Consider the following 24326-nt stretch of genomic DNA (forward strand, 5'->3'; position numbering starts at 1 on the left):
CATTTGGGCCTATTCCATAGTGGAAAGCCGCGACTGTCGTAGCTAGCCGCGGCAGGAGCATTTTGGTGCTGATTCTTATACGCTTCCCGCGTCAAAAGCAAGACCAAAATACGTGGTCACTAGCCCTGTGTGAACTAGCCCTAAGGGTCTGTGTGCTGTCCAATGAGGACAAGGGCAGCACACATCTGCAAATCACTAAGATGTGTATCTGCAATATGAGGGAGATTCAACTTCCCCATAGGTGATCCCTGTGCCATTCCACAACCGCCCACATCAGCATGTAGTATCTAGTCATAAGATCTGTTTTGACTGTTGAAAAATGAACAAGTCTAATGCAACAACCAGCAAGATCATTCTGTCTTGGCCTGTATGGGGCTGTGAAGAGTTTGGCAAACATACTAGAGGTGCTGAGAACACCTAAACAAAAAGCTGTAACTCCACTCCTGCCCGGGCTTAGGTCTTCTGCATACTGTATTTAGCACTTATACATAGAATGAGAAGGTGACGGTAAGGGTGCCAGAATCTCGCTAGATATGTCCAAGGTTTTTAACTTATGTGTGTTCCAGTGCGGGTCTTGAATAGGCCTCAGCTCCAGGCGTGGGTCATAGGCTCATTACTGGGCCAGAAAAAGGTTGCAGATTCTGCACTCCAATGCAGATCCAGGGTGTGAATGGAAGAGTGTGGGTCTGTCCTGTAACCCTTTGTCTGCTAAGATAAAGTTGTGCTTATTTTGTTTGTGTTGCTGGTAATAAGTCACACGTATAGTTAGGTTAACTTTACTGTTTAGTTAGTCACTCCGACGAGCAGGTTTTTATTTTGTTTTTGCCTGAAGTTAAGGCTGTATTTTATTTTGCTCATTTTGTGTCTGAAGTCAAGGTTTATATATTTTCCTGTTTTTGTTTTTTTTTCTAAATAAACCGGTTAGCTGCGTATTTTGTGTCCCTGTCTCTGACTGGTTGGGTCCGCACCACTGATTGTACCAAGCTAACTTCCCCACAATGACGTCTCGGGCATTATCATACAGGCCCAAAGACTTATAGTAGCAGCCTGTTGCCATACAGGCCCAAAGCCTGTGCTAACAGTAACAGGCTATTACTACTACCACAGACTTTGGGCCTATATGGTAATATCCCAGACCATGTGACGTCTGGGATATTACCATGTAGGCCCGAAGCCGGCTAGGATTAACATCAGATCCCGGAGAGGTGAGTAAAACTGTTTATTATTTTCTCTCACCTCCCCATGGGCTCCGATTATTATACTCAGAGGTCTGAAAAGACCCCCCCTCCCCGAGTATAATAATAGCAATAGTGGGATCGCAGTTGGGGCTCGGGCCTACTCACTGCCGGCCTCCGCGGCCTATAGTATAAGGTGAAGCAGGGTCAGCAGTGAGCAGGCCTGGGGAGGTTGGTAAATAGGCCGATACCTGCTGGGAATACTCCAGCAGGTAGCAGCCTATTATAAAACAAACATTAAGTTCTCATACTTACCGACCTCGCGCTGCTGCTCGTCTTCTGCCGCCACTGCTCGTCTTCTGCCGCCACTGCTCGTCTTCTCCTGCGTCTCAGCGTAGGGAGCGTGAAGACGCCGCCTGTGCAGAGACGCAGTAAGACGTCATCGATACACGCCGGGAGCGTGCCTGAGCTAATGTGGCCACGTCACCCGCTGTGTGATGTAGCCGGGGGAGGGGGCCGGGACTAGAGCAGAGGCCCGCTGCAGCCGAGTCATTACGGTCTAGTCAATTACCGTATTGACTCAAGTGGTAATTGAACTGGTCCGCACTGAAAGACATCTGTGGGAGGCCGCTGTAGCAGCGCTGCTTCCGATAGGTGGGTGGTGAGGCAGCGCTGTCTCCAGGGCCGCCTTAAGATGTTTCCAAGACAGAGAAGATGCTCTGGAAAGATCTTGGGGCGGTCTACAGGGCCTCCCACAGATGTCTTTCACTGCGGACCAGTCATGTGACATTTTCAATTACCGTATTGACGCAAGTATAAGCCGAGGCGCACTTTTTCAGCACAAAAACTGTGCTGAAAAACTCTGCTTATACTCGAGTATATACTCTGCTTATACTCGAGTATATACGGTACTTTGCTATTATTAAATAATAAATAGCAGAAAACTGAAATGTAAAAAAAAAAAAAAAAAATGTTCGCAAGTGGTGAACTTTATGAAAAAGACATTGGCTATGTCTTGCGTGCTGCGCTGTTATATTTATATGATCTAGCATGCAGCAATTTTTTCCCCCCACTCTTCACTCTAAGGTAAGGAATTTCATATATAGAGAAAAAGTACAGCAGTGTCCTACTTTTGAGTGACAGCGTACGTGCCTGTGGCTTACAACCTGTTCACATCTCGTGCTGAGGAAGGAATTCCCACCTCCTGGGGGATGAACTGCAGCACTGTATCTCCGTGACAGTACGAGTGAGCTGGGAGGCAGCGCACGCATTGAGACATGAACTCTGTCTACCCTAGCCCAGGCAATGTTTAATCTAATTGTGTATGTGTAGAGCTTATTAAGCAGCATTCTCTTTTGGCAGAAAGAGGTCTTCAATGAATCCCTGAAGAAAAAGAGAAAACAAACATTGCCTCCACTCCTGCAGGAAGGGTGCGTGCAAGGATTTGCTCATTTTCAGTGGTGGGAAACCATTGCAAAGCCTGAAATGCCCTGGAAATCACTTATCTAGAGATAGATTTTCAAAACAGAACAGCAAAATCAGTTCATGCACACGTAACATTTAGCTGAAAAAAAAAAAAAGTTATGTGGAATGGAATGAGAGGTTTATGGAAAGACAAAACCATGTTAGAGGTAAAACAAGGTCATTAGCTTCATAAATACAAAATCTCAAGGTTCTCTGTACAACACTTTTTAGCTTCAACTTTTTTTTTTTTTTTTTTTTTTAAATCCCAAAGTTTTATAGAAAGTTATACTGAACCTTTCCCACAGGGAATGAAAGAATGTTAAAAGTGAGCATGTCTGTGTGCTCATGGCATGTTACTTAAAAAAAAAAAAAAAAAATTATATATATTAATTTTTATACTGAAACTAGCAGAAAGAAAAGTCCTCCATGCAGGACTTTTCTCACTGCCGATTTTTGCCGGGATCTGTGGCAAATGTGAACCTAAGCCATAGACATTTTGCCCCAGATGACATACTCAGAGAGAGTACATGACTGCATTAAGTGAAGCAGGATATTTATTTTGATAAGTTGATGAGGGCATGCATACACGGTGTTCAGGATTCTGATGGTGTAGACAGCAAGTTTGGTTCAAAAATACCATGAATAAAGAACCAAGCCTGTATGTGATATATCAGGGGAAATAAGTATATGTCAGCCCATGATATAAAGTATTAATAGTAGTATCCAAACTAGTTCCCCAGGCTACACATGTCAAGCCAAGGGAGAGCCTTATAGGACTACTAATAGCTAGCGACTGGACTGATTATCAGCCCCAGTAAAAATACCCTACGCGTTTCCTTTGATCATCAGGGGTCTGATCAAGTATAAATAAATAAAATTAAGTGTATAGTGCAGAGCACTTGAAGAGCATATCCACATTGATAGAAGCCTTCATTCTGAGCGAGAGAGGCTAAAAAGGAGAGGCTCCACCCACATCCCTGTCCAAAGGAGAGGAATGACCAATCAGCGAGAGCCGCATCATTGGGGTGTTCTAGGATCACTTCACCACCCACATAATTTTGGGAATCATTAAATAAAGAGTAAGTACTTTCACATAATTTCAAGCAATGAGATGTAACCAGTGACCACTATTGAACATCACAGGAGCCAGGAATCAATAGCTGCGTGTATGAACTGTTGAAATCTGCTGCTTTTGTCGTCATTCTCCGAATTAAAGTACTTACATACCCCATCCCATCCTACTTCATCTTTAGTCTGCACTTATCTATGCTGTATGATATATTGTGCACTACATGCAACCACCTGATCAAGACACTAATAAGTCCTTAATTGTTCCAAAACATGTCAATTATTCACAAATATACCATTATTCATTTCCTTAAACCATTTTTTGGTCAATGTATGCAAGGCTGTTCTATCATCTCCAGTAACTGGCTATTCACTGACTGCAAAGTAAAGTGTTTCAGCTTAAAACAACTCTATTTTAAAACATTAAGAAACCAGAAGTATTAGCAGTAATAGATAGGGGATGGGGCAGACTACTACTTGTTTTATGCACTCCCTGCCTCAGGGAGAAAAGCAAGATGTGCTGCAGCCATAATGGGCTATCTGCAGCACAAAAACAAAAGCAATAGGACACCATATGAAGGCTTATGCAGCCATAGGACACATTGTCCAGCAAACACCTGCAGATATTCAAAATTTTCATGAAAACTCAGGTACCAGTTTCAGGCAAAAAAAAAAAAATGACAAAGGCTCTCTAAATCTCTGCTTGCTGTCATTCACTCTGCTTAATTCCAATGGATAATGGTCAGCCCACGATCACGTGATATACCTGTGTCCATCACATAACCCTAAAATTATTTTTATTCACTGGAAGCAAACAAAGAATGAATGACAGCAAGCAGAAAACTGTGAGGATTCGATACAGAAAGTATATTGGGAAATTTTATAACTTTTCATTATTTTCAAGATTTGTCTGAAACTGTACAACCCTTTAAGGGGGTTGTTCACCCTCCGAATATGGATGGCCTATCCTTAGGATAGGACATCAATATTAGATCTGTGGGGGTCTGTCAGCCAAGATCAGCTATTGCAGGATGGCGTGGCTCAATGTTATGTTTATATGCTGGAAGCAGCACTACTCACTTGCCATACGACGTGTGGTGGCGGGTTTAGGTACTGCATGTTCCATAGGCTTCAGTGACAGCCCGCTTTAGTACCTAGACACGCTGCTACACATTGAGTAGCGAGGAGGGTGAGCAGCACTGCAAACATTATTGGGATAGCTGATCTGTGGGATACTGGCTGTTGTCCCCCCACAGATCTAGTACTGAAAGCCTAACCTAAAGACAGATCATCAATATTCCAAAAGGTGGATAATCCCTTTAATAAACTTTCATGCTATTAGACAACTTGACTACAAGCACGTATATATCTCAAGGCAACATACTCAAAGAATATACTGTGCAACAACTGCACAAGTTATAGATAAGGTCAGGGAGATAAGAGTAGGAAAGAAAAGGTCAGCAAAGAGAGATCCATATTCCGTGTCTGATAACACTTGAGTAGGAAGGAAGTTAAAGTGCATAACCACAGGCTCATTACCCCACCTCTGCTGTACACAGGGACAAATTATTCTATAGCAGGAATTATACATATACATATATTGCAAAATGTACAGCTAATGGGAATTCACCTAAAATACCTGCTGAATCCGTTGCCTGATTCCTCCCCACAGAATGTCCAAGGCATTTGGGAGGTGCTGCCAGCAATGAACAGGGAGAAGAATAAGCGAAATAAATAGAGAGTCGTTCTATATAGATTGCATTACAGTCAGGACATTTTCATATGGGCAATATCATGTGCTTGTATTTTTCCACCATCATCGTGTCCACCACTTAAAGGGATTATCTAGGTCACCCAATAATCCAGCCATCAAATATGACATGTGATCTCTAAAGTCACTGATTGGCACAACAGTGTTAGCCACCGATGTGCAAAGTAGAGAAAATTTTACGCTTAATTTGGACCGTTATTTTCCCATTCCCAACTATGACAAACATCATTCCTGACCACAAATTTTTTCAAATACAAGGGTTTTTTTCTTCCATGTTTTGGAGTGAGCTGACTCTTTGAAAACCCTACATGTAGGTTTTTTCTGTCTGCTTGAAAAGCCGGACATCTTTACAAATGGACAGTGAAGGACAGGCACGGAGTGCAAAAGAACGCACCCGATCTCCATTTAAATGAATGAAAAGTGTCATGGACACAGCTAGTGTCTGCTGCTAATGTCCGTGTGAGATTTTGAACGGACACTAGCAGCGGACACTACCTGTCGGACAATGACGGTAGTGTGAACGCTCCCTAAGAAGAAAGGCAAGTATGATGGGGTGAACTTTAGCTAAAAAACAAAACAACAACACTGCAAGATCTGCAACAAAAAAAGCTGCGTTTCTGCAACGTGGGGCTTAGCCTAATGATTGAATTTCATTCACAGTGGCATTCAAATCGAGGAAACAAAGTGATTTGGGGAAAATTTCCTTTTCAACTATAGAATAAGGTTTTGTTCTCAGTTTAGAAATTACCACCTAGGTTTAATCACAAATTATAAAATTTACAAGGGCTACACTATATACCTTCATAATATATCAATGTAAAAAGGAGTTACCATTTCTCTCTCATTTATTAGACAATTGAAGCAGACATAATTCATAAAGGTCTGGCTGTGATCACAGTTACACTAGGTTCACACTAGCATTGTCTCTCTGTTCTACAGGTTCGTCGGGGAACCCGAACAACAGCGAGGCAGACCACTAACACAGCAGTTACCCGGCAGACCCCATTGACTAGAACGAGGTTCATCAGTGTCAGTCTTTTAAAATGAAAACGGCTTACTCCAATGGAGACTCAGGCGCAGATGTGATTTTGAATTTCATTAACTTAAATATGTACTGAGGGATATCAATGGTATTGATAATTCAACATTGCAATATAATTGGTAGGAAGACCGAACTTTCTTGACTTCTGGAAACTTGACTAGTATAAACTGGCTTAATATGGTTAAGCGCATTTTAGCTTGAGAGGAATACTAACAAAAGCTACAATGGAGGACAGTGGAGTCAAACTCAGTTTTGGGTAGAGTTGGACAAAAAGTATTTCCTCCAAATTCAGCTTTGAAATAAAACTTGATTTACATGAAGTTGATGAAAAGCCCGAGGATACTATTCACTGCACTCTGTGTCTCCAGGTTGGGGTTTTAAATGGAATCCATCACTGTCGCCAGCTACTTTAAACTACTCCCATAGTGCTGTAGATGCTGTCAGTAGAATAAGAACCTATTCCTTTCTTATGTTTCAGAGCCCCATGGATGCATAGAAAAGGCAGTTATTCTTTATTCAAATAAGGATCTTGGATCACTGGAGGAGTTATCTTCTATTACTTAGCACTGCTGCATTATCACCAAACACGCCCATCCTGCATTCAGCTCCTCCCCCTGGGCAGTGCGAGTTGATCCTCCCACAGAGCTGAATGCAGGATGGGTGTGTTTAAGGATGATGCAGCAGTGCTCAGTAATGGAAGAAAACTCCCTTTGTGCTACAAGATCCTATTTAAATAAAGAGCTTTTTCTATGCATCCCTGGGGCTATGAAACATATGGTTTTTATATGGATAAAAGCATGTATAGCACTATGAGAGCGGTTTAAAGTAGCTAGGGGCAGTGATAGACTCCCTTTAAGCATTTTCTTTCTGTATATGTTATGCACATATTTAATGAGTTTTCTCTGTAACTGGCAAAAAAGTATTTTTTATACTTAAAAATATATCTGCCGACAGTCAAATAACATTATATCCATTCATATCAGTACTCACATGAGTTGTGCCTACGGCGAAAGTTCTTGGGCTGGTTGAGGCCTTCACTGTGTTTATCCACATAACTTTTTGAGCATGTTTGTGGAGAAGTGCCTACAGAATCATTGCTCCTTGCATCTGATCTACGGGGGATGTTCTGTGCATTACTTGTTTCTATTGGCCTTTGCTTTGCTGTACCATTTATATAGTCTGTAGTCATACCCGTTGTGTTCTCGGGGACTTGATTATTTGTCTGCCGTCTGCTATCTACAGGTATCTCCAAAATCTTCAGTTCTACAATGTCTCCTGCCCTAGATAAGAAAATAATCTTGTTATTAAAATATTCACATTTTAAAGTCGTTTTCCCATTAATAACATTTACACCCTATGCTCAGGATAGGGGAAAGTAATTGATCACTGGGACCCCCAGAGTACTGCATGTCAGAGGAGAAGTGCTGCACAAGCATGATCACTGCTACATTCACTTCTGTGGGACTGAAAAAGATTGCAAAGTACAGCAGTCTATCAGTCCTATTAAAGGAGTTGTCAAATTCACGTTTATTGATGACCTATCCTTAGAATAGGTCATAAGTAACAGATCAGAGCAGGTATGACACCCAGGACCACCACTGATCAGCTGTTTGAAGGAACCACTGCACTGGTCAGCGTGCCATTCGCTTGTCACATCGCATGCCATGTATTTTATAGTGGTCGCATGTTATGATTCTGTGACTACATTGCACAGCCACTATGACAGAGTGCGATGAAGAAGAGTTCACAGCGTCAAAGCCATTTCCAACAACTGGTCAGTAAAGATCCCGATTGTTGGACCTCCCCCCACATCTCTTATTCATGACTTATTATGCAGATAGGATACACATCATCGTTAGTTGTGGTACGGCAGTATACCCCTTGCATTGTAATATTTATACTGGGCACTTCAATAGATATGCATGCAACAGTGCGCTTTTTATTTATAAACAATAGGTACAATCCAAGTGTCATGTTTTGGTGTACACAGAAGACCTTCAGCAGAAAAAATTTCAAGGGTTACAAAATAGAACAGCCAGGAGCAGAGTGCTGTGGAGAGGTGCCAATGGTGGCCATGTGCAAAGAAAAGAAAAAGGAGTGGGAGACCCCATTTAACCCTCTGTCAGGGGCAACTGATCTGACAGGCGCAGCTCACTTAGTTTCATTTCTCTATTTTCAGTGGAACACTTTGAAACATATTAGTTTTCTGGTTAGTAAACATTTTTTTCCACCTGATTATGTGTATTCTCATTTATTACATTCCTATTAAGGTAACTGATCACTTTTAGAGCATTGAAATTTTACAAAAAAGAAAATATAGCCAATTTACTAGCCTGTGCCTGACAGGCGCAATGCCCCTAAACTCGTTATGAAACATATTGCCCCTGACGGAGGGTTAAAAAAATTGCAGTAAAGGTCACACATGCACACCACTGCTCCATTCAATTTGGGACCCCTATTCTTTTGATTGATGATAGTCCCAGTGGTTGGACCTCCAGTGACAATGTATCCATCATCCAGGGAATAAGTGTTGTTAGCAGAGATAACACCTTTCCCTGATGTACCCGGAGCCCTTTTAATAGGCTCACAATATAACATGTATGGCGAGGTTTCCTGTTAAACTATACATAAGAAAGTAATTTAGGGTTTTATAACTCTTTAATTTGAAAGCTTCACCTTTTTAAAATGTTGATATTACAAAATTGAAATAAAAATGTACCTTAAGCTATGGTCACATCTGTGCCTGGTATCTGCCCAGTGCAAATCCGTATTTATATATATATATATATATATATATATATATATATATATATATATATATATATATATATATATATGTTTAAAAAAAAAAAAAAAAACCACAACAGATTTGTGAAAAAATGGTTACACAATGGATTTTGTTGCTGGCGTGTGTCATTTTTTGGACAAAGCAAAAGAGTTGCAAGTCCGACTTTTGTCTGTATCTGTAAAAAAGCAGATACACAGCAGAAACGCTCAAAACATACACCTGTGGATTGTTGCAAAAGCCCATTGAAATCCTGGTCACTGACATGGACGGTTATTCTGTGCTCAATCACGCCTACAAGGCATGCACTGAGCAGACGTAATAAGCACTGTGTATTGCAATAGCAGTGCATATGCACAAAGATATAAGAAGCCAGGAAGACTTGGGGCAGAGGAGGGCCAAAGTGTACCTGTGCAGGATTTCAGGCACACTTCTAGAGTTAGGAGACGGCCTAGCTGCCATAGTTAGGGTTGGTTCACACTAGCTTATGTATTCCGTCCAGTTAGAGTCCGCATGGAGATCCCCCGGACGGAATACAATCGCAATTGCAAGTGATGTGCAGTCAAAGCACACGGACCCCATAGACTATAATGGGCTCTGTGTTCTTGCCGCGTACTGCCCGTACGAATCATGCAGACAGGAAATTATCAGTACATGCCATACATCAAACAGAGTCCCCAACCCCAGAGAAAACAGTGTTGTTATGTATATCATTGGTCTTTTCAGACCTGGTGACAGGTCCTTTTAAGGGTATAATCACATACACAGGTAATGATGCTGCAGACCGATCCAATATAAAATCATGATGATAATGGTGAGCTCTGCTGAAGCATGACCACCTTGAGTGAATGTAGGCTTCCAGGTTAAAACAACTGACCCAACAATATTAGCGAGTACAGTCGCCAACCATAAAGGCTTATGAAAAAAGGAGCCATAAACTCACCTGAATGTAACCTCTGGAACGAGGCACTTAACCCCATTGTGGAAGGGCTGTGTGAGTGATATAGTCTGATTGAGCTGATCAACAGCAGATACACGGCCTTGGTACACTCCAAGAGTGTCTCCACAATTTATGGATACGATACTTCCCAGCCAATCTCCTGCCATAGTATAGGCTTAAGTAATTCAAAGTGCTATGCCTGAAAGAGAGAAGAATACCTATAAAAACAAAAAAAAAAAAAAAAAAAAAAATACTTGGGTGCACACAAGTCTACTTAGCAACTTAGTTTTGATTGTCACAGAATACAAATATGGGGTAGAGCATGTAGATTTGTTAACCGGAGTCTCAACGATTCATTGAGTGTCTTTGTGTCAATGCAGACCAAAAAACAGAACCCAGCAAGGGACTAGGGCAGCGTTTAAGTATCAGTGAGACAAGTATTGCTTCTTTTATGTTCAGGTTTTGAACATACAATGAGGGGTGGAGGAATTCATCAACCCAGCTAGGTCTATTTTCTAGCACAGATAGGTGTAAGTGTAGCACATTTATGGCACTGTGCCGCATCCAACTTTCTGCACCTTATGCTAGGTTCACACTAGCGCCCGGAGTCCGTTCTGAGCTTTCTGTCTTCTGCAAAGCTGTCAGACCAGGTCCAGCTGTGAGCGTTTTATGCTCTCTGCCGCAAAACTTTTTTTTTTTTTTTTTAAACCGGACACAGAGTACTGCATGTCCGACTCTGTGTCCGATTTAAAAAAAAAAAAAAAACCGATTTCGCGGCGGAGAGCATAAAACGCTCACGGCCGGACATCTTTCAAACCCATTCAAAAGAATGGGTGAGAAAGAGTCCGCCAGGTTTCCGTCTCCTGCTCAGTTTTGTGAATGAGCCCCTAAGAGATTCTCATTTTCATGCCACTAAGGCTCCAACTATATCATTTCCAGATAGATTAATGGTTTAAAGCAGTGTGTGAACGTTTTCAAGTATTCCTCACTGATGAATGTGACATACACATGTTTATGGGTTATATGATGAATATTACACGATGAAATGAACATGTATAAATGTAACAGCAACTACAGCAGAGCTTACAGGACTCTCTGTATATACACACTACGTTCTCCTGGAGGCGGGGACAGTTAGAAAACGGAGCATGTATACCACACGTGGATGACAGGGACGCCAGTCATTCCCCCCAGATACGGCACATGCCTGGTCGCTGAAAAAAGTATGACTGAAAAAGTGAGCAGAAATAAATGCCGTAACCATACAGCATCGCCTCATCTGTTCACACACCGCGATAAGAACGTGGCGATAACGAAGCACAGCTCGGGGAAATATTCCCAATAAATATTACACATTTTTAAAAAATAAATCGAAGCCCACCTTTAGCTTCACAGAAGTCTCCTACAATTACTTCCGGTTCCGGGCGCCCGTTTGATGTCGTCACTGCCGGTGTGTAAGTAGTGTAAGTGGTTGCTACGGAAACAAGCGAGCCTTTCAGTTGAATTGCGATGGCGCGCAGCCGTCTACGTGGACAGATTACTGTCTGTTTTATACTGACACGTCTTACTCCTGAGATTAAGATTGATGGAAACATTTCATGACGGAGATTTATTAGGAGATAACCTGCCATTGTTAATGATAGATTGCACTAATATCTTATAGAGGGTGTTTGTGAGTTAAAGGGGTGTTCCAAATCCAAATGGTGTTTTTTACTCCCTAGTGAGGCTTACTATGATAAACACTGTATCCTTACCTCTGTGTTCAGCCTGGGATCCAGCACAAGCAGTCTCCATCTGGTCCTAGGTCTTCTTTACCTTTGGCCTGCACATCAGTGAAATCAGCCAATCAGATCAGTGAAAACAGAGCATCTCCGCCATCCTCTGATTGGCTGACCTGTTCAGTCTACTTTTCTGTTAGGCTTAAAGGGGTTGTCTGGGATATTTTAAAGACCCTACACTAATCTAAACTCTCTCACACCAGCGCCCGGTCTCTGCTTTCAGGTTTCCGTTTTCTGCCCAAGAAATTGGACAGAAGTCGGAAACAGGCAGACAGTTTTCACGCCCATCTATTTGAATGGGTTTGCAAAGTGTCCGCCCATGAACGTCTTCTGCCCTCCGTGGCGAAACCGTTTTTTTTTTAACCAGACACAATGTCGGACATGCAGGACTTTGTGTTCAGTTGCAGGCTCATTCCCAAACTCACACCCTCAGGTATGTGCAGAATTTAAATTAAAAGCTGCCAGAGCAGTGTGTGGTTTTGGGGTGGAACACAACTAGCCTGCTAAGCTGCTAGACCCTCCAAGGGCATTGTGGTGTCTAAAAGACAAGCTGGGACTGAACCCCATGAGGAACACTAAAAGTGTGAACTCCAAAAAAACCCGCCTCCCGTGGCTAGCCGCGACTAGATGCCGGTTCAATGCACCGTCATCCATTTGCGGCATTCCACTCCGGATTAGGCCCAAATGAATGGGTGTAGTCAGGAAAGACTGTCACGCCGCGGATTCTGCGGCATGATAGGTCAGCTCGCTAGTGATAAAAAGAAGTCAATGGGAGGCGTTTTTGGAGCCGGATTCTGAGGCGGATTCCACGTCAAAATCCAGTCCAAAAAACCCAGTGTGAACTTACCCTGAGACAAAGCGATATCGAAAAGTCTTTCCTTCCTGCTGCAGTTAGGCTGTACAGTCAGCACCGGACTAAGTGTAGATCACTCCATAAAGAGAACTGAAAGATCGCCTATTGCGCTGTACTGTGGAGTGGGGAGGAACGCTCCCTCCCTCTGCTCACAATGCTCGTCCATAGACGAGTATTATCAGGAGGGGAGGGGGCATTCCTCCCCGCTCCACAGTACAGCGTGATAGGCGCTGCTGGGCAGAAGGACGTCCCTGGCTAACTGTCAAAAACGCCCTTCTGACTGTAAAGAGCTACAGTACTGGGACCGATAGCACTTTACCCGGGGCACAGATCGAGAAAGCCGACAGTGCGCTGAATTCAGTGCACTGTCGGCTTTCCAGCAGTATATAGAACTGCCTGTGCCCAATCTGATGAAAGGTCCTCTTTAAGTTGTACTTCTTTACCTTTCGCTTTTTATCAGTACCCACTGTCACTGTAACACCTCTATCATGGAGCTTTTGTATTTTTGTATTATTATTGTATTATCTATGCTGCTGTAAAACAATGAATTTCCCCATGGTGGAACTATTAAAGGATTATTTTATTTTATCTTTATGCCAATCTAAATTAGGGGCTGTCAGCTGTTTGTGTCTAAACAGTTGAACAAAAGTATTAACATGAAAGGACAAAGATACAAAGAAAAATCACACCTAACAATCTAACAAAGGGTGACAAACAAATGATCAGACCAGCCATAAGCATGGGAAACCTTGCCCTAACAAAAGGGTGACAAAGAACAGGAAAGACCTATAATAATTCCACATAAGGGAACTACACTTAAAATACATCAATAGTGTGTGTGTATATTGTGACAGGCAGAGTGCTGGAATTACGCTATATCTCCCCCAGGTTTTTAATGCATGATCCATTGCGGGTCTTGAGTAGGCCTCAGCTCATTACTGGCCAGAAAAGGCTGCAGCTCCTGCGTTCCAGTGCAGATCCAGGGAGTGAGAGGAGGCGTCTGGGTCTGCCCTGTAAACTTGAGTCCGGTGAGACAATATTGTGCTTGATTTGTTGGTGTGGCTGGTAGTAAGCCACATGTATAGTTAAGTTACCATTTTTGTTTAATTATTAGCTCAGGCGAGCAGGATTTTGTTTTTGCTTGAAGCTAAGGCTGTATTTTATTTTGCTCATGTTGTGCCTGTATTTTTTTCTAAATAAACCTGTATGCTGCATATTTCGTGTCCCTGTCTTTGACTGTTTGGGTCCACACCTTTGCTGCTATCGAGCTATATATTAGACACATATAGATTGATCAGTAAGACAACCCTGTCATATCACATCAATAACACACACTTTGATTTTGTGAAAAACATGTCCTATGTGTGCCTGTCTTCTGTGGTGAAAAAACTACCCAGAGGGTCCCACGTTTACATATGGTGGAGGATGCGGGCAGTAGTTTGTTGTTAGAGGCAACAGCGTGTTGATTTAAACTTTCCAAGCTGTGAATGTCCTGGATGAAGGCTGCTACAGCAATAAAGAAAGATACCTGGGCCATGGATGAGCTGGTTAAACAGTTGGTGCATGCCAATGCGCAACAGCAGGAGATTAACCGCTTACTATTGGAGCAAGTGGCAGCACTTAGAGAAGTAGTGACTGTGCAGCGAGTTGTGTCTGTAACTGCAGCAAGTTCTGTGTGTGATGTCCGAAGGAAAATATAAACTGCACTACAGAAAATGATTACTGAGGATGATGTAGAGCAGAGGTTCTCAAACTTATTTTGTCTACCGCCCACTTCGAGAATTAATTATTTTCTAGCGCCCCCCCAAAAAAAAATTTTTAGTGGCTAAATTCATTTGTTGTCGTAATATTGTCAAATGACATGACTGGCTGTGACATGATGGTGCATTTGCTTTTATATGAAGCAGCGAGTGGGCCTAGTACTTTCGAGAATGGACTAGAAACTTCTCGCTTCGCATTGGAGCTTACCGCCATCTATGGTACAGTTTGACAACTTTTGGACAGGAAATAGTTACTGTCTAGTCCCCTAGATGGCGTTACACGAGGAAACGCGTGTTAAGCGTAAAGGAGCGGTAAAGTTTGTGTTAAAGCAAAAAAAAAAACAATTTTAAAGGGGTTGCCTCATGAAGCTTGATCTGCCTTCTAAGCAGCCTAAAAATCTTCTTTCTTCCTGTTTGCTCGCGTCAATTAGCCCCGCCCCAAATTAGTGTGTAGCTCCGCCCACCACATAGCGTGATCCTACGGGATGACTGAAGGGCCTGTGATGTCATCAAAAGGTCCTGTAGACTTGGATTTACCTTGTACGGAGTCTCCTAAAGGACCTGGCTCCTCTGCCCACTAGCAGCCTGCTCTACAGTCCTATGAAAAAGTTTGGGCACCCCTATTAATCTTAATCATTTTTTGTTCTAAATATTTTGGTGTTTGCAACAGCCATTTCAGTTTGATATATCTAATAACTGATGGACACAGTAATATTTCAGGATTGAAATGAGGTTTATTGTACTAACAGAAAATGTGCAATATGCATTAAACCAAAATTTGACCGGTGCAAAAGTATGGGCACCCTTATCATTTTATTGATTTGAATTCCCCTAACTACTTTTTACTGACTTACTGAAGCACAAAATTGGTTTTGTAACCTCAGTGAGCTTTGAACTTCATAGCCAGATGTATCCAATCATAAGAAAAGGTATTTAAGGTGGCCAATTGCAAGTTGATCTCCTATTTGAATCTCCTCTGAAGAGTGGCATCATGGGCTACTCAAAACAACTCTCAAATGATCTGAAAACAAAGATTGTTCAACATAGTTGTTCAGGGGAAGGATACAAAAAGTTGTCTCAGAGATTTAACCTGTCAGTTTCCACTGTGAGGAACATAGAAAGGAAATGGAAGACCACAGGGACAGTTCTTGTTAAGCCCAGAAGTGGCAGGCCAAGAAAAATATCAGAAAGGCAGAGAAGAAGAATGGTGAGAACAGTCAAGGACAATCCACAGACCACCTCCAAAGAGCTGCAGCATCATCTTGCTGCAGATGGTGTCACTGTGCATCGGTCAACTATACAGCGCACTTTGCACAAATAGAAGCTGTATGGGAGAGTGATGAGAAAGAAGCCATTTCTGCACGTACGCCACAAATAGAGTTGCCTGAGGTATGAAAAAGCACATTTGGACAAGGCAGCTTCATTTTGGAAACAAAAATTGAGTTGTTTGGTTATAAAAAAAGGCGTTATGCATGGCGTCCAAAAAGAAACAGCATTCCAAGAAAAACACATGCTACCCACTGTAAAATTTGGTGGAGGTTCCATCATGCTTTGGGGCTGTGTGGCCAATGCCGGCATCGGGAATCTTGTTAAAGTTGAGGGTCGCATGGATTCCACTCAGTATCAGCAGATTCTTGAGAATAATGTTCAAGAATCAGTGACGAAGTTGAAGTTACGCCGGGGATGGATATTTCAGCAAGACAATGATCCAAAACACCGCTCCAAATCCTCAGGCATTCATGCAGAGGAACAATTACAATGTTCTGGAATGGCCATCCCAGTCCCCAGACCTGAATATCATTGAACATCTGTGGGATGATTTGAAGCGGGCTGTCCATGCTCGGCGACCATCTAACTTAACTGAACTTGAATTGTTTGTCCAAAATACCTTTATCCAGGACCCAGGAACTGATTAAAAGCTACAGGAAGCGACTAGAGGCTGTTATCTTTGCAAAAGGAGGATCTACTAAATATTAATGTCACTTTTCTGTTGAGGTGCCCATACTTTTGCACCGGTCAAATTTTGGTTTAATGCATATTGCGCATTTTCTGTTAGTACAATAAACCTCATTTCAATCCTGAAATATTACTGTGTCCATCAGTTATTAGATATATCAAACTGAAATGGCTGTTGCAAATACCAAAATATTTAGAACTAAAAATGATTAAGATTAATAGGGGTGCCCAAACTTTTTCATAGGACTGTATATAATAAAGCTTTATCCTAGTGAACAGAGAGACCAGGTCCTTTAGCCCAGTAGGATTTACGCTAGGTTCACACCTGCGTTCTTCTTTCCGTTCTGGCATGCAGAAGACGGAAAGCACAGAAGACGGAAAGCACAGACCGGGTCCAGCCGTGAGTGGCGGTGAGCGTTTTATGCTCTCTGCCGCGAAACCGGATTTTTTTATCCGGACACAGAGTACTGCATGTCTGACTCTGTGTCCGGATTATAAAACCCGGTTTCGCGGCGGAGAGCGCAAAACGCTCACCGCCGCTCACGGCCGGACATCTCTCTCACCCATTCAAATGAATGGGTGAGAGAGACTCCTGCAGGTTTCCGTCTCCTGCCTCTGTTTTAGGCAGGAAACGGAAACCTGCAGTACGGACACCACAACGCAGATGTGAACGAGCCACACTCATCAGAAGGGCTTTAAACTAGAAGAAGAGGGGATGGGAAGAAAAAAGAAAGACAAGAACATGCAGTCAAAAGACATACTAAACAAGGTTACTAGATGTGGTAAAGAGGACCCAAGACAAGATACTCAGAAGGAAATTACGAAAAAGGATGCAACAGAGCACAATCTGAAATGTTTTTACACAAACGCACAAAGCATGGGAAACAAACAAGGAGAACTAGAGCTGATGATACACAAGGAAAACTATGACGTCATCGGCATCACAGAAACCTGGTGGAACGACATGCATGATTGAAACATACAGATGGAAGGATACAACTTATTCAAAAAGAATAGAACTAATAAAAGAGGGGGTGGAGTTGCATTGTATGTTAAAAAAGAACACATCTCCACAGAAATTACAGTTTTACAGAATGATAATCTACTGGAAATTATTTGGGTAGTAATTCAAGGGAAAAACAATGATAAGGACATCATACTAGGCGTTTATTACAGACCACCAGGACAGACAGAAGACATGGATGAGATTTTTTCACAGCAAATGACCACGCTCTCAAAGAAACATGAAATAGTGATCATGGGAGACTTCAATTACCCTGACATTCATTGGGAAACCCACACAGCCAAGAGTAAAGGCTCCATCAAATTTTTATCCTCTCTAGCAGACAACTTCATTGCCCAGCTAGTAGAAGAAAACACGAGAGGAACATCCATTTTGGACTTAGTCCTAACCAACAAAGAGCACATGGTTGAGGGACTACGGGTAGCAGGGACACTGGGATTCAGCGATCATGCTATACTTGAGTTTGGGGTTGCAAGAAGAAGAAGACCTGAGAAGACACAGACTTCAAGGCTCGACTTTAGCAGGGCAGACTTCAAGAGCCTGAAGGCAAGGGTTAGCAGAATTCCATGGTGCAAAATTCTTAAGCACAAAAATGCACATGAAGGGTGGGAAATCTTCCATAGGGAAATCATTAAAGCACAGGAACTAACAATACCTAGAAGGAAGAAAAATGGGAAGCACCTAAAAATATCAGGATGGATGACCAAAAAATTACATAACCTGCTAAAAAGGAAAAAGGAAACATACAAAAAGTGGAAGATGGGAAATATACCTAAGGAAGAATACACAGCAGTCTGCAGACTCTGCAAGACAAGCATCAAAGGAGCTAAGGCTGAACACGAATTGAAGCTTGCAAAAGAGGCAAAGAGTAAGGTAAAAGGATTTTGGGGATATGTTAAAAGCAAAAGAAAAGTGAAGGAGACCATTGGAGTCCTGAAGAATGACAAAGGAGAAACAGTTAACATGGTGGAACAGCAGGTGGAGCTACTAAATTCATATTTTGTATCTGTCTTCTCCCAAGAAACTAATGGAAATATCGACATTAATGGTGATGGAGATGAGGGGAAGGAGGACTCCAAGCTGACTATAAGCGAAGGTCTAGTAAGAGAGCACTTAGCCAAGTTACAGGAAACCAAGTCCCCAGGACCAGATGATTTACACCCTAGAGTCCTGAAAGAGATAGCAGAGGAAATAACAGAACCCCTTGCTATAATCTTCGGTAAGTCATGGGAAACAGGAGTGGTCCCTTTAGATTGGAAAAGGGCAAATGTTGTCCCCATCTACAAAAAGGGGAAAAGGGACGATCCAGGAAATTACAGGCCGGTAAGTCTGACCTCGATAGCAGGAAAAATCTTTGAGCAAATTGTCAAGGAACATTTACTTCGGTACCTGGATGGGAAGGCATTAATTAACCAGAGCCAGTACGGCTTTATGACCAATAAATCTTGTCAGACTAACCTGATTTCCTTCTACAACAAAATCACTGAATGGTTGGACCAAGGGAATGCCGTGGACATAGTATATCTTGACTTCAGTAAGGCATTTGATAAAGTATCACATAACCTTCTTATTGAAAAAATGATTAAGTATGGCTTTGACAAAAAATCAGGTGGATTCACAACTGGCTTAATGATCGGGCACAACGAGTAATACTAAATGGCTACACATCGAACTGGAAGAAAGTCAAAAGCGGGGTGCCGCAGGGCTCTGTTCTGGGCCCAGTACTTTTTAATATCTTTATAAATGATCTGGACGATGGAATTATTGGGGAACTCATAAAATTTGCAGATGATACGAAGATAGGAGGAATAGCCAACACTAGAGAGGAGAGAGAGTGTATTCAAAAGGACTTAGACACACTGGAACAATGGGCTGAGGCGAACAAAATGGTATTTAACAGGGACAAATGCAAAGTTCTACATCTGGGTAACAGAAATGTAAAAAACATATATAGTATGGGAGGAATAGAACTAAGTGATAGCATAGGGGAAAAGGACTTGGGCATAATAGTAGATCACAAATTCAACATGAGCCAACAGTGCGGTGCTGCTGCAAAAAGGCTAATAAAATTCTGGGATGTATTAAGACAAGCATTGAATCTAGATCAAGAGAGGTCATTATTCCGCTGTACTCTTCCCTGGTCAGACCACACCTGGAATACTGTGTACAGTTCTGGGCGCCTCAATTCAAGAAAGACATCGATATATTGGAGCAAGTCCAGAGAAGAGCAACCAAAATGGTGGAAGGTCTGCAAACCATGTGCTATGAGGAGCGGCTAAAAGAACTGGGATTGTTTAGTTTGCAGAAGAGAAGGCTGAGGGGAGATTTAATAGCAGTCTACAAATATCTGAAAGGTAGTCACAGTGCAGAGGGATCTACCCTATTCTCATTAGCACAAGGAAGTACAAGAAGCAATGGGATGAAACTAAAGGGAAAGAGATACAGATTAGACATTAGGAAAAACTTTCTGACAGTGAGGGTAGTGAGTGAGTGGAATAGGCTGCCACGGGAGGTGGTGGGCGCTCCATCAATGGAAATCTTCAAGCGGAATCTGGATAAACATATAGCTGGGATGATTTAGGAAAACCTGCACTCGCAGGGGGTTGGACCCAATGGCCCTTGAGGTCCCTTCCAACTCTACCATAAGAAGATAAGGAGGGTGCATGCACACTACGTAACGCCGGCGTGTATCAGAGCCGTACACGCCGGCGTTACAGCAGGGCTGTCGGACACTTCCCATTCATTTCTATGGGAGCCGGCATGCGAGCGCTCCCCATAGAAATTAATGGACTGCTTTTTCCATTCATTTCTATGGGGAGCGCTCGCATGCCGGCTCCCATAGAAATGAATGGGAAGTGTCCGACAGCCCTGCTGTAACGCCGGCGTGTACGGCTCTGATACACGCTGGCGTTACGTAGTGTGAATGCACCCTCAGACTGCTTTATATAAGAAAGCAGCACTTATTCCAGACACCCCCCTCTATCTCACAGCAGGGAGCTAGGTGATGTGTATGTGTGGTGCAGACACAGGCTGGCTCCGTACACTCAGCCCCCCCCCCTCTCCCCCCACACAGCAGGGAGCTACGTCATGTGGCTCCCTCAGCAATGAGCAGGGGGCCAGGTTCTAGTGTCCATAATGAAGTGAATAAAGTAAGATAGTGGACAAACAAAGCAGTTTTGCTGAAGCAGTGTATTTAGGAAAAGTCTTACATCCACATTAACAAGCAGTATAGATAGAATCATTGTTATGATACCACCCCTTTAAATTAGCCATCGCCCCCCTAAACCGCTTCAACGCCCCCCAATCTTCTCTGTGCCCTTTACTGCCCCCCTATAGGCCTCCAGTGCCCACAAGGGGGCGTTATCGCCCACTTTGAGAAAGACTGATGTAGAGGCTTATTTAACAGACAGAAAAATTGCCATTGGAACAGTGGACTGAAGTACTGGCTCCATACCTGACATATAAGGCATAAAAGGCACTGATCTCACTTTGCAGGATTACAGCAAACTAAAAGCTGAAAAACTTGCTCACTTGTGGGTCACAGTTTAGCAGTCGAGGCCCAGCAAGTACATCAGAGGACTTTCTGCCAAGAAAACCTGCATGGTCACAGATGTATAATCTCTTCCAACTGATTAGTGAGTGGTTGCAACCAGAGTCTGTTACACCAGAGCAGATGGAAGAAAAAGTGTCGATGGAGCACTATATATATGTTCTTCCTATGCTAGTGCAGCGCTGGGAGACCCACAAAATGCAGACAGTCTGGTGAAACTTGTGGAGAGGTATTCCAATTAAGGATAAATGTCCTCTGGTGAACCCCATGGTCCCCGCTGATCCCAATAAACCGGGGGAGAGTAGAGACAAGTGCCGGTGGACAAGAAAATGGAGGAGCTGGAAACAAGTTCCAAAATACAGCCACACCAAGTAGTCTGCTGGAGGTGTCATACCCCGGGACACATAGCAGCACATTGTTCTATGAAGGCAGAGCCCATGGGGTGTAGTGTGGCTCACTGATGCTCCTTGTTTGCACACCCTGTCTGCTGTGCCGTGCCAGCTTAACCTGGCAGACCAAATATTTGTCAGGTGTCTGTCAATGCACTTCTGGACTCAGGAACTCTGGTAACTCTTGTTAGAGATGAACTTTCCCATATGTTATGTGTTCTTGGAAAAGGCATGGGAGTTGTGTGTACATGGGGATATTAAGGACTTTCTCATTGTTCAAATGAACATAGAGACTATGTGTAGAAATGTCTGCCACAAAGTGGGTCTTGGGGAAAAAAACAAAAACAAAACCTGTTGTCTGTTTTGGATGCTGTGGGATAGTGGCATCTTCCCATGTCCAACCAAGGTTGATAAAATGTCTCGAGGGGATGAACCTTCAATTACTTTTCCCATGGGGCCACATGAGAAATTGTAACGGTTCTAGAGGGCCATGCGAGTCATGGCAAATTTAGCTACACCCACTTCTCTGCTGACTCCGCCCTTTCTCAATCATTTTTCCATGTGCCCCACAAAGTAAAATCCTCCTACAAGTCACCCTAACATTATACACCCCCTGATTATAACGTTTTCCTCCAAATGTCCCACAGTATTAAGTCCCTCTCGTGGTGCCCCAGTATAAACCAGCAGAAACTAGAGGGGACATTAAACTGGGGCAGCTGGAGGGGGACATTAAACTGGGGGCAACTAAAGACAGACATGTCCCCCTCCAGCTACCCCCCATAGTTTAATATCCTCCTCCAGCTGCCCCAGTTTAATGTCACTCTCCATCTGCCCCCTAGTTTAATGTCCCCTCTACATGTGCATTAAGTTTAACTGCCCCCCTACATCTGCCCCTAGTTCCCCCCTCTTGCTCACACATGTTGTCTCTTCTCTCTTTATCATCCAGCAGCCTCCATTGCTGGCAGCTTGCAGGAAGCACACAGTCCCGTGTGGCTCCGCCCACTAATGAGTCATAGCCTATCCTGGTGATAGGCTGTGATGACATCATCACAGTTCCTTCAAAAACCTTCCACTAGCTATGCGGGCTGTCAGAGGGCTGGATGTGGCCCGCGGGCCGCACATTGCCCAGGTCTGCTCTAGCAGTTATGGTAGAAAATGAGGCTGAGTCTACAGACTCTGAACCAGCCTTGCCAGATGTTGAGGTGTCAAGGGTTAATTTTGGGACTGCACTGTCGCAAGATTCCACCTTAAAAACTGCACTAGAAAATGTCACTGTTCTAAATGGTGTTCCCCAGGAGTCAGGGGCCAATCAATGGTATTCTTTCTTTGAATTACATACCAATCTGTTACATTGGGTTACCAAAGCTAATGATGAAATTTTGGAACAGTTAGTGGGTCCCCAGCCCTACAGGAAAATGGTATTAAATATGGCTCATTCTCATGTGTTAGGAGGACACCTAGCTACACATAAGACCAGGGAACAGGTCTTTCAGAGGTTCTATTGGCCAGGATGCTATAAAGATATTGAAAATCACCGTAAATCTTGTCCTAATTGCCAGGTAAATGCTCCTGTGTCTCATTTCAGGAGCCCTTTGGTGCGCCTACTTGTCATTAAAGTCCTATTTGAGCGAATTGCCATGGATATAGTCGGACCATTAGTAAAGTCCGCCAGAAGACATCAGTACATCTTGGTAGTTCTAGACTATGCTGCCAGATAGCCAGAGGCAATAACTTTGAGAAACTCCAGAGCTAAGTGCATTGCTAAGGAATCTCCAAGGTGATACTAATAGTGAAGGAACATTTACAGAGGGTGCAAGAAATGTGTACAATTGGTCTGCTAGAATTAGGGAATTCAGTCCAGGTGATCAGGTCTTGATATTAGTTCCAACTGTAGAGAGCAAATTTTTTGGCTAAATGGCAGGAACCCTTTGAGATCCTGGCAAAAGCTGGGGAGGAAAATTATAAAGTGCACCAAACAGGTAAAAGAAATCCGGCGCAAATATATCACGAAAATTGTATTAAGTGCTGCAGAGAAATGGAGTCATTGGCGGTACTAGTCTGCCCTCCTGCAGTTACTGAACCAGAGTTCCATAAGGTGACAATTGCTGAAACCTTATCTTGTTCACAAAAACAATAAAGTAAGGAGGTTTTGCAACATAACAAAGATATGTTTTCTAGCTTGCCAGGTTGTACTAATGTTATTGAACATGATATCATTACTGAGCCACAGGTAAAACCTTACAGAATTCCTGAGGTCTGTAAGCAGATTGTCGCAAAAGAGGTTCAGAAAATAATGTCTTTAGGAGTTATTGAAAAATCAAAAAGTGAATGGTCTAGCCCGATTGTACGAGTTCCCAAACCAAATGGAACTTGGCGCTTCTGTAGTGATTTTCAGAAACATAAGATTTCAAAAATGGATGCCTACCCTATACCCTGGGTGGATGAACTCATTGAAAGGTTTAGTCCAGCCAGATACCTAACCACTCTGGACCTCACAAAAGGGTATTGGCAAATATCTTTGGCAAAAGATGACTGAGAAAACTGCCTTTTCTACTCCCGAGGGCTGTTTTCACTATGTTAGGATGCCCTTTGGCAGGGGCACAAGAATGATGTATGAAGTTCTCATTTTCCCATATGGATTAACAGCCAGTTTAAGTAAAGTTCAGGCTGTTTTGGACTCCCTTAAAAAAGCTGTGTTTCTGCCACCCTGGAAAAGTGTGCCATGAGCATAGAACAGGCCAGGTATTTAGGTTACGTTGTGGGGAGAGGTA

At 42.9% G+C, this 24326-nt stretch overlaps 1 protein-coding gene across 1 annotated transcript in view; it reads right to left on the reverse strand.

The window, feature by feature from the left end:
* Positions 1–11668, reverse strand: part of EDC3 (enhancer of mRNA decapping 3) — a 31532-nt gene extending 19864 nt beyond the window's left edge. Inside the window, exons 1-4 of the mRNA XM_075273699.1 lie at positions 11627–11668; positions 10249–10444; positions 7511–7800; positions 5347–5403 (exon numbers count right to left, since the gene is read on the reverse strand). Of these exons, the coding sequence (XP_075129800.1) occupies positions 5347–5403; positions 7511–7800; positions 10249–10412 (511 nt within the window). The 5' untranslated portion in view covers positions 10413–10444; positions 11627–11668. The remainder of the gene's footprint in view (positions 1–5346; positions 5404–7510; positions 7801–10248; positions 10445–11626) is intronic.
* Between the last annotated feature and the right edge of the window lie 12658 nt (positions 11669–24326).

Source organism: Leptodactylus fuscus, chromosome 5 (genome assembly GCF_031893055.1).
Source record: "Leptodactylus fuscus isolate aLepFus1 chromosome 5, aLepFus1.hap2, whole genome shotgun sequence".
Taxonomy (NCBI): Eukaryota; Metazoa; Chordata; class Amphibia; order Anura; family Leptodactylidae; genus Leptodactylus; species Leptodactylus fuscus.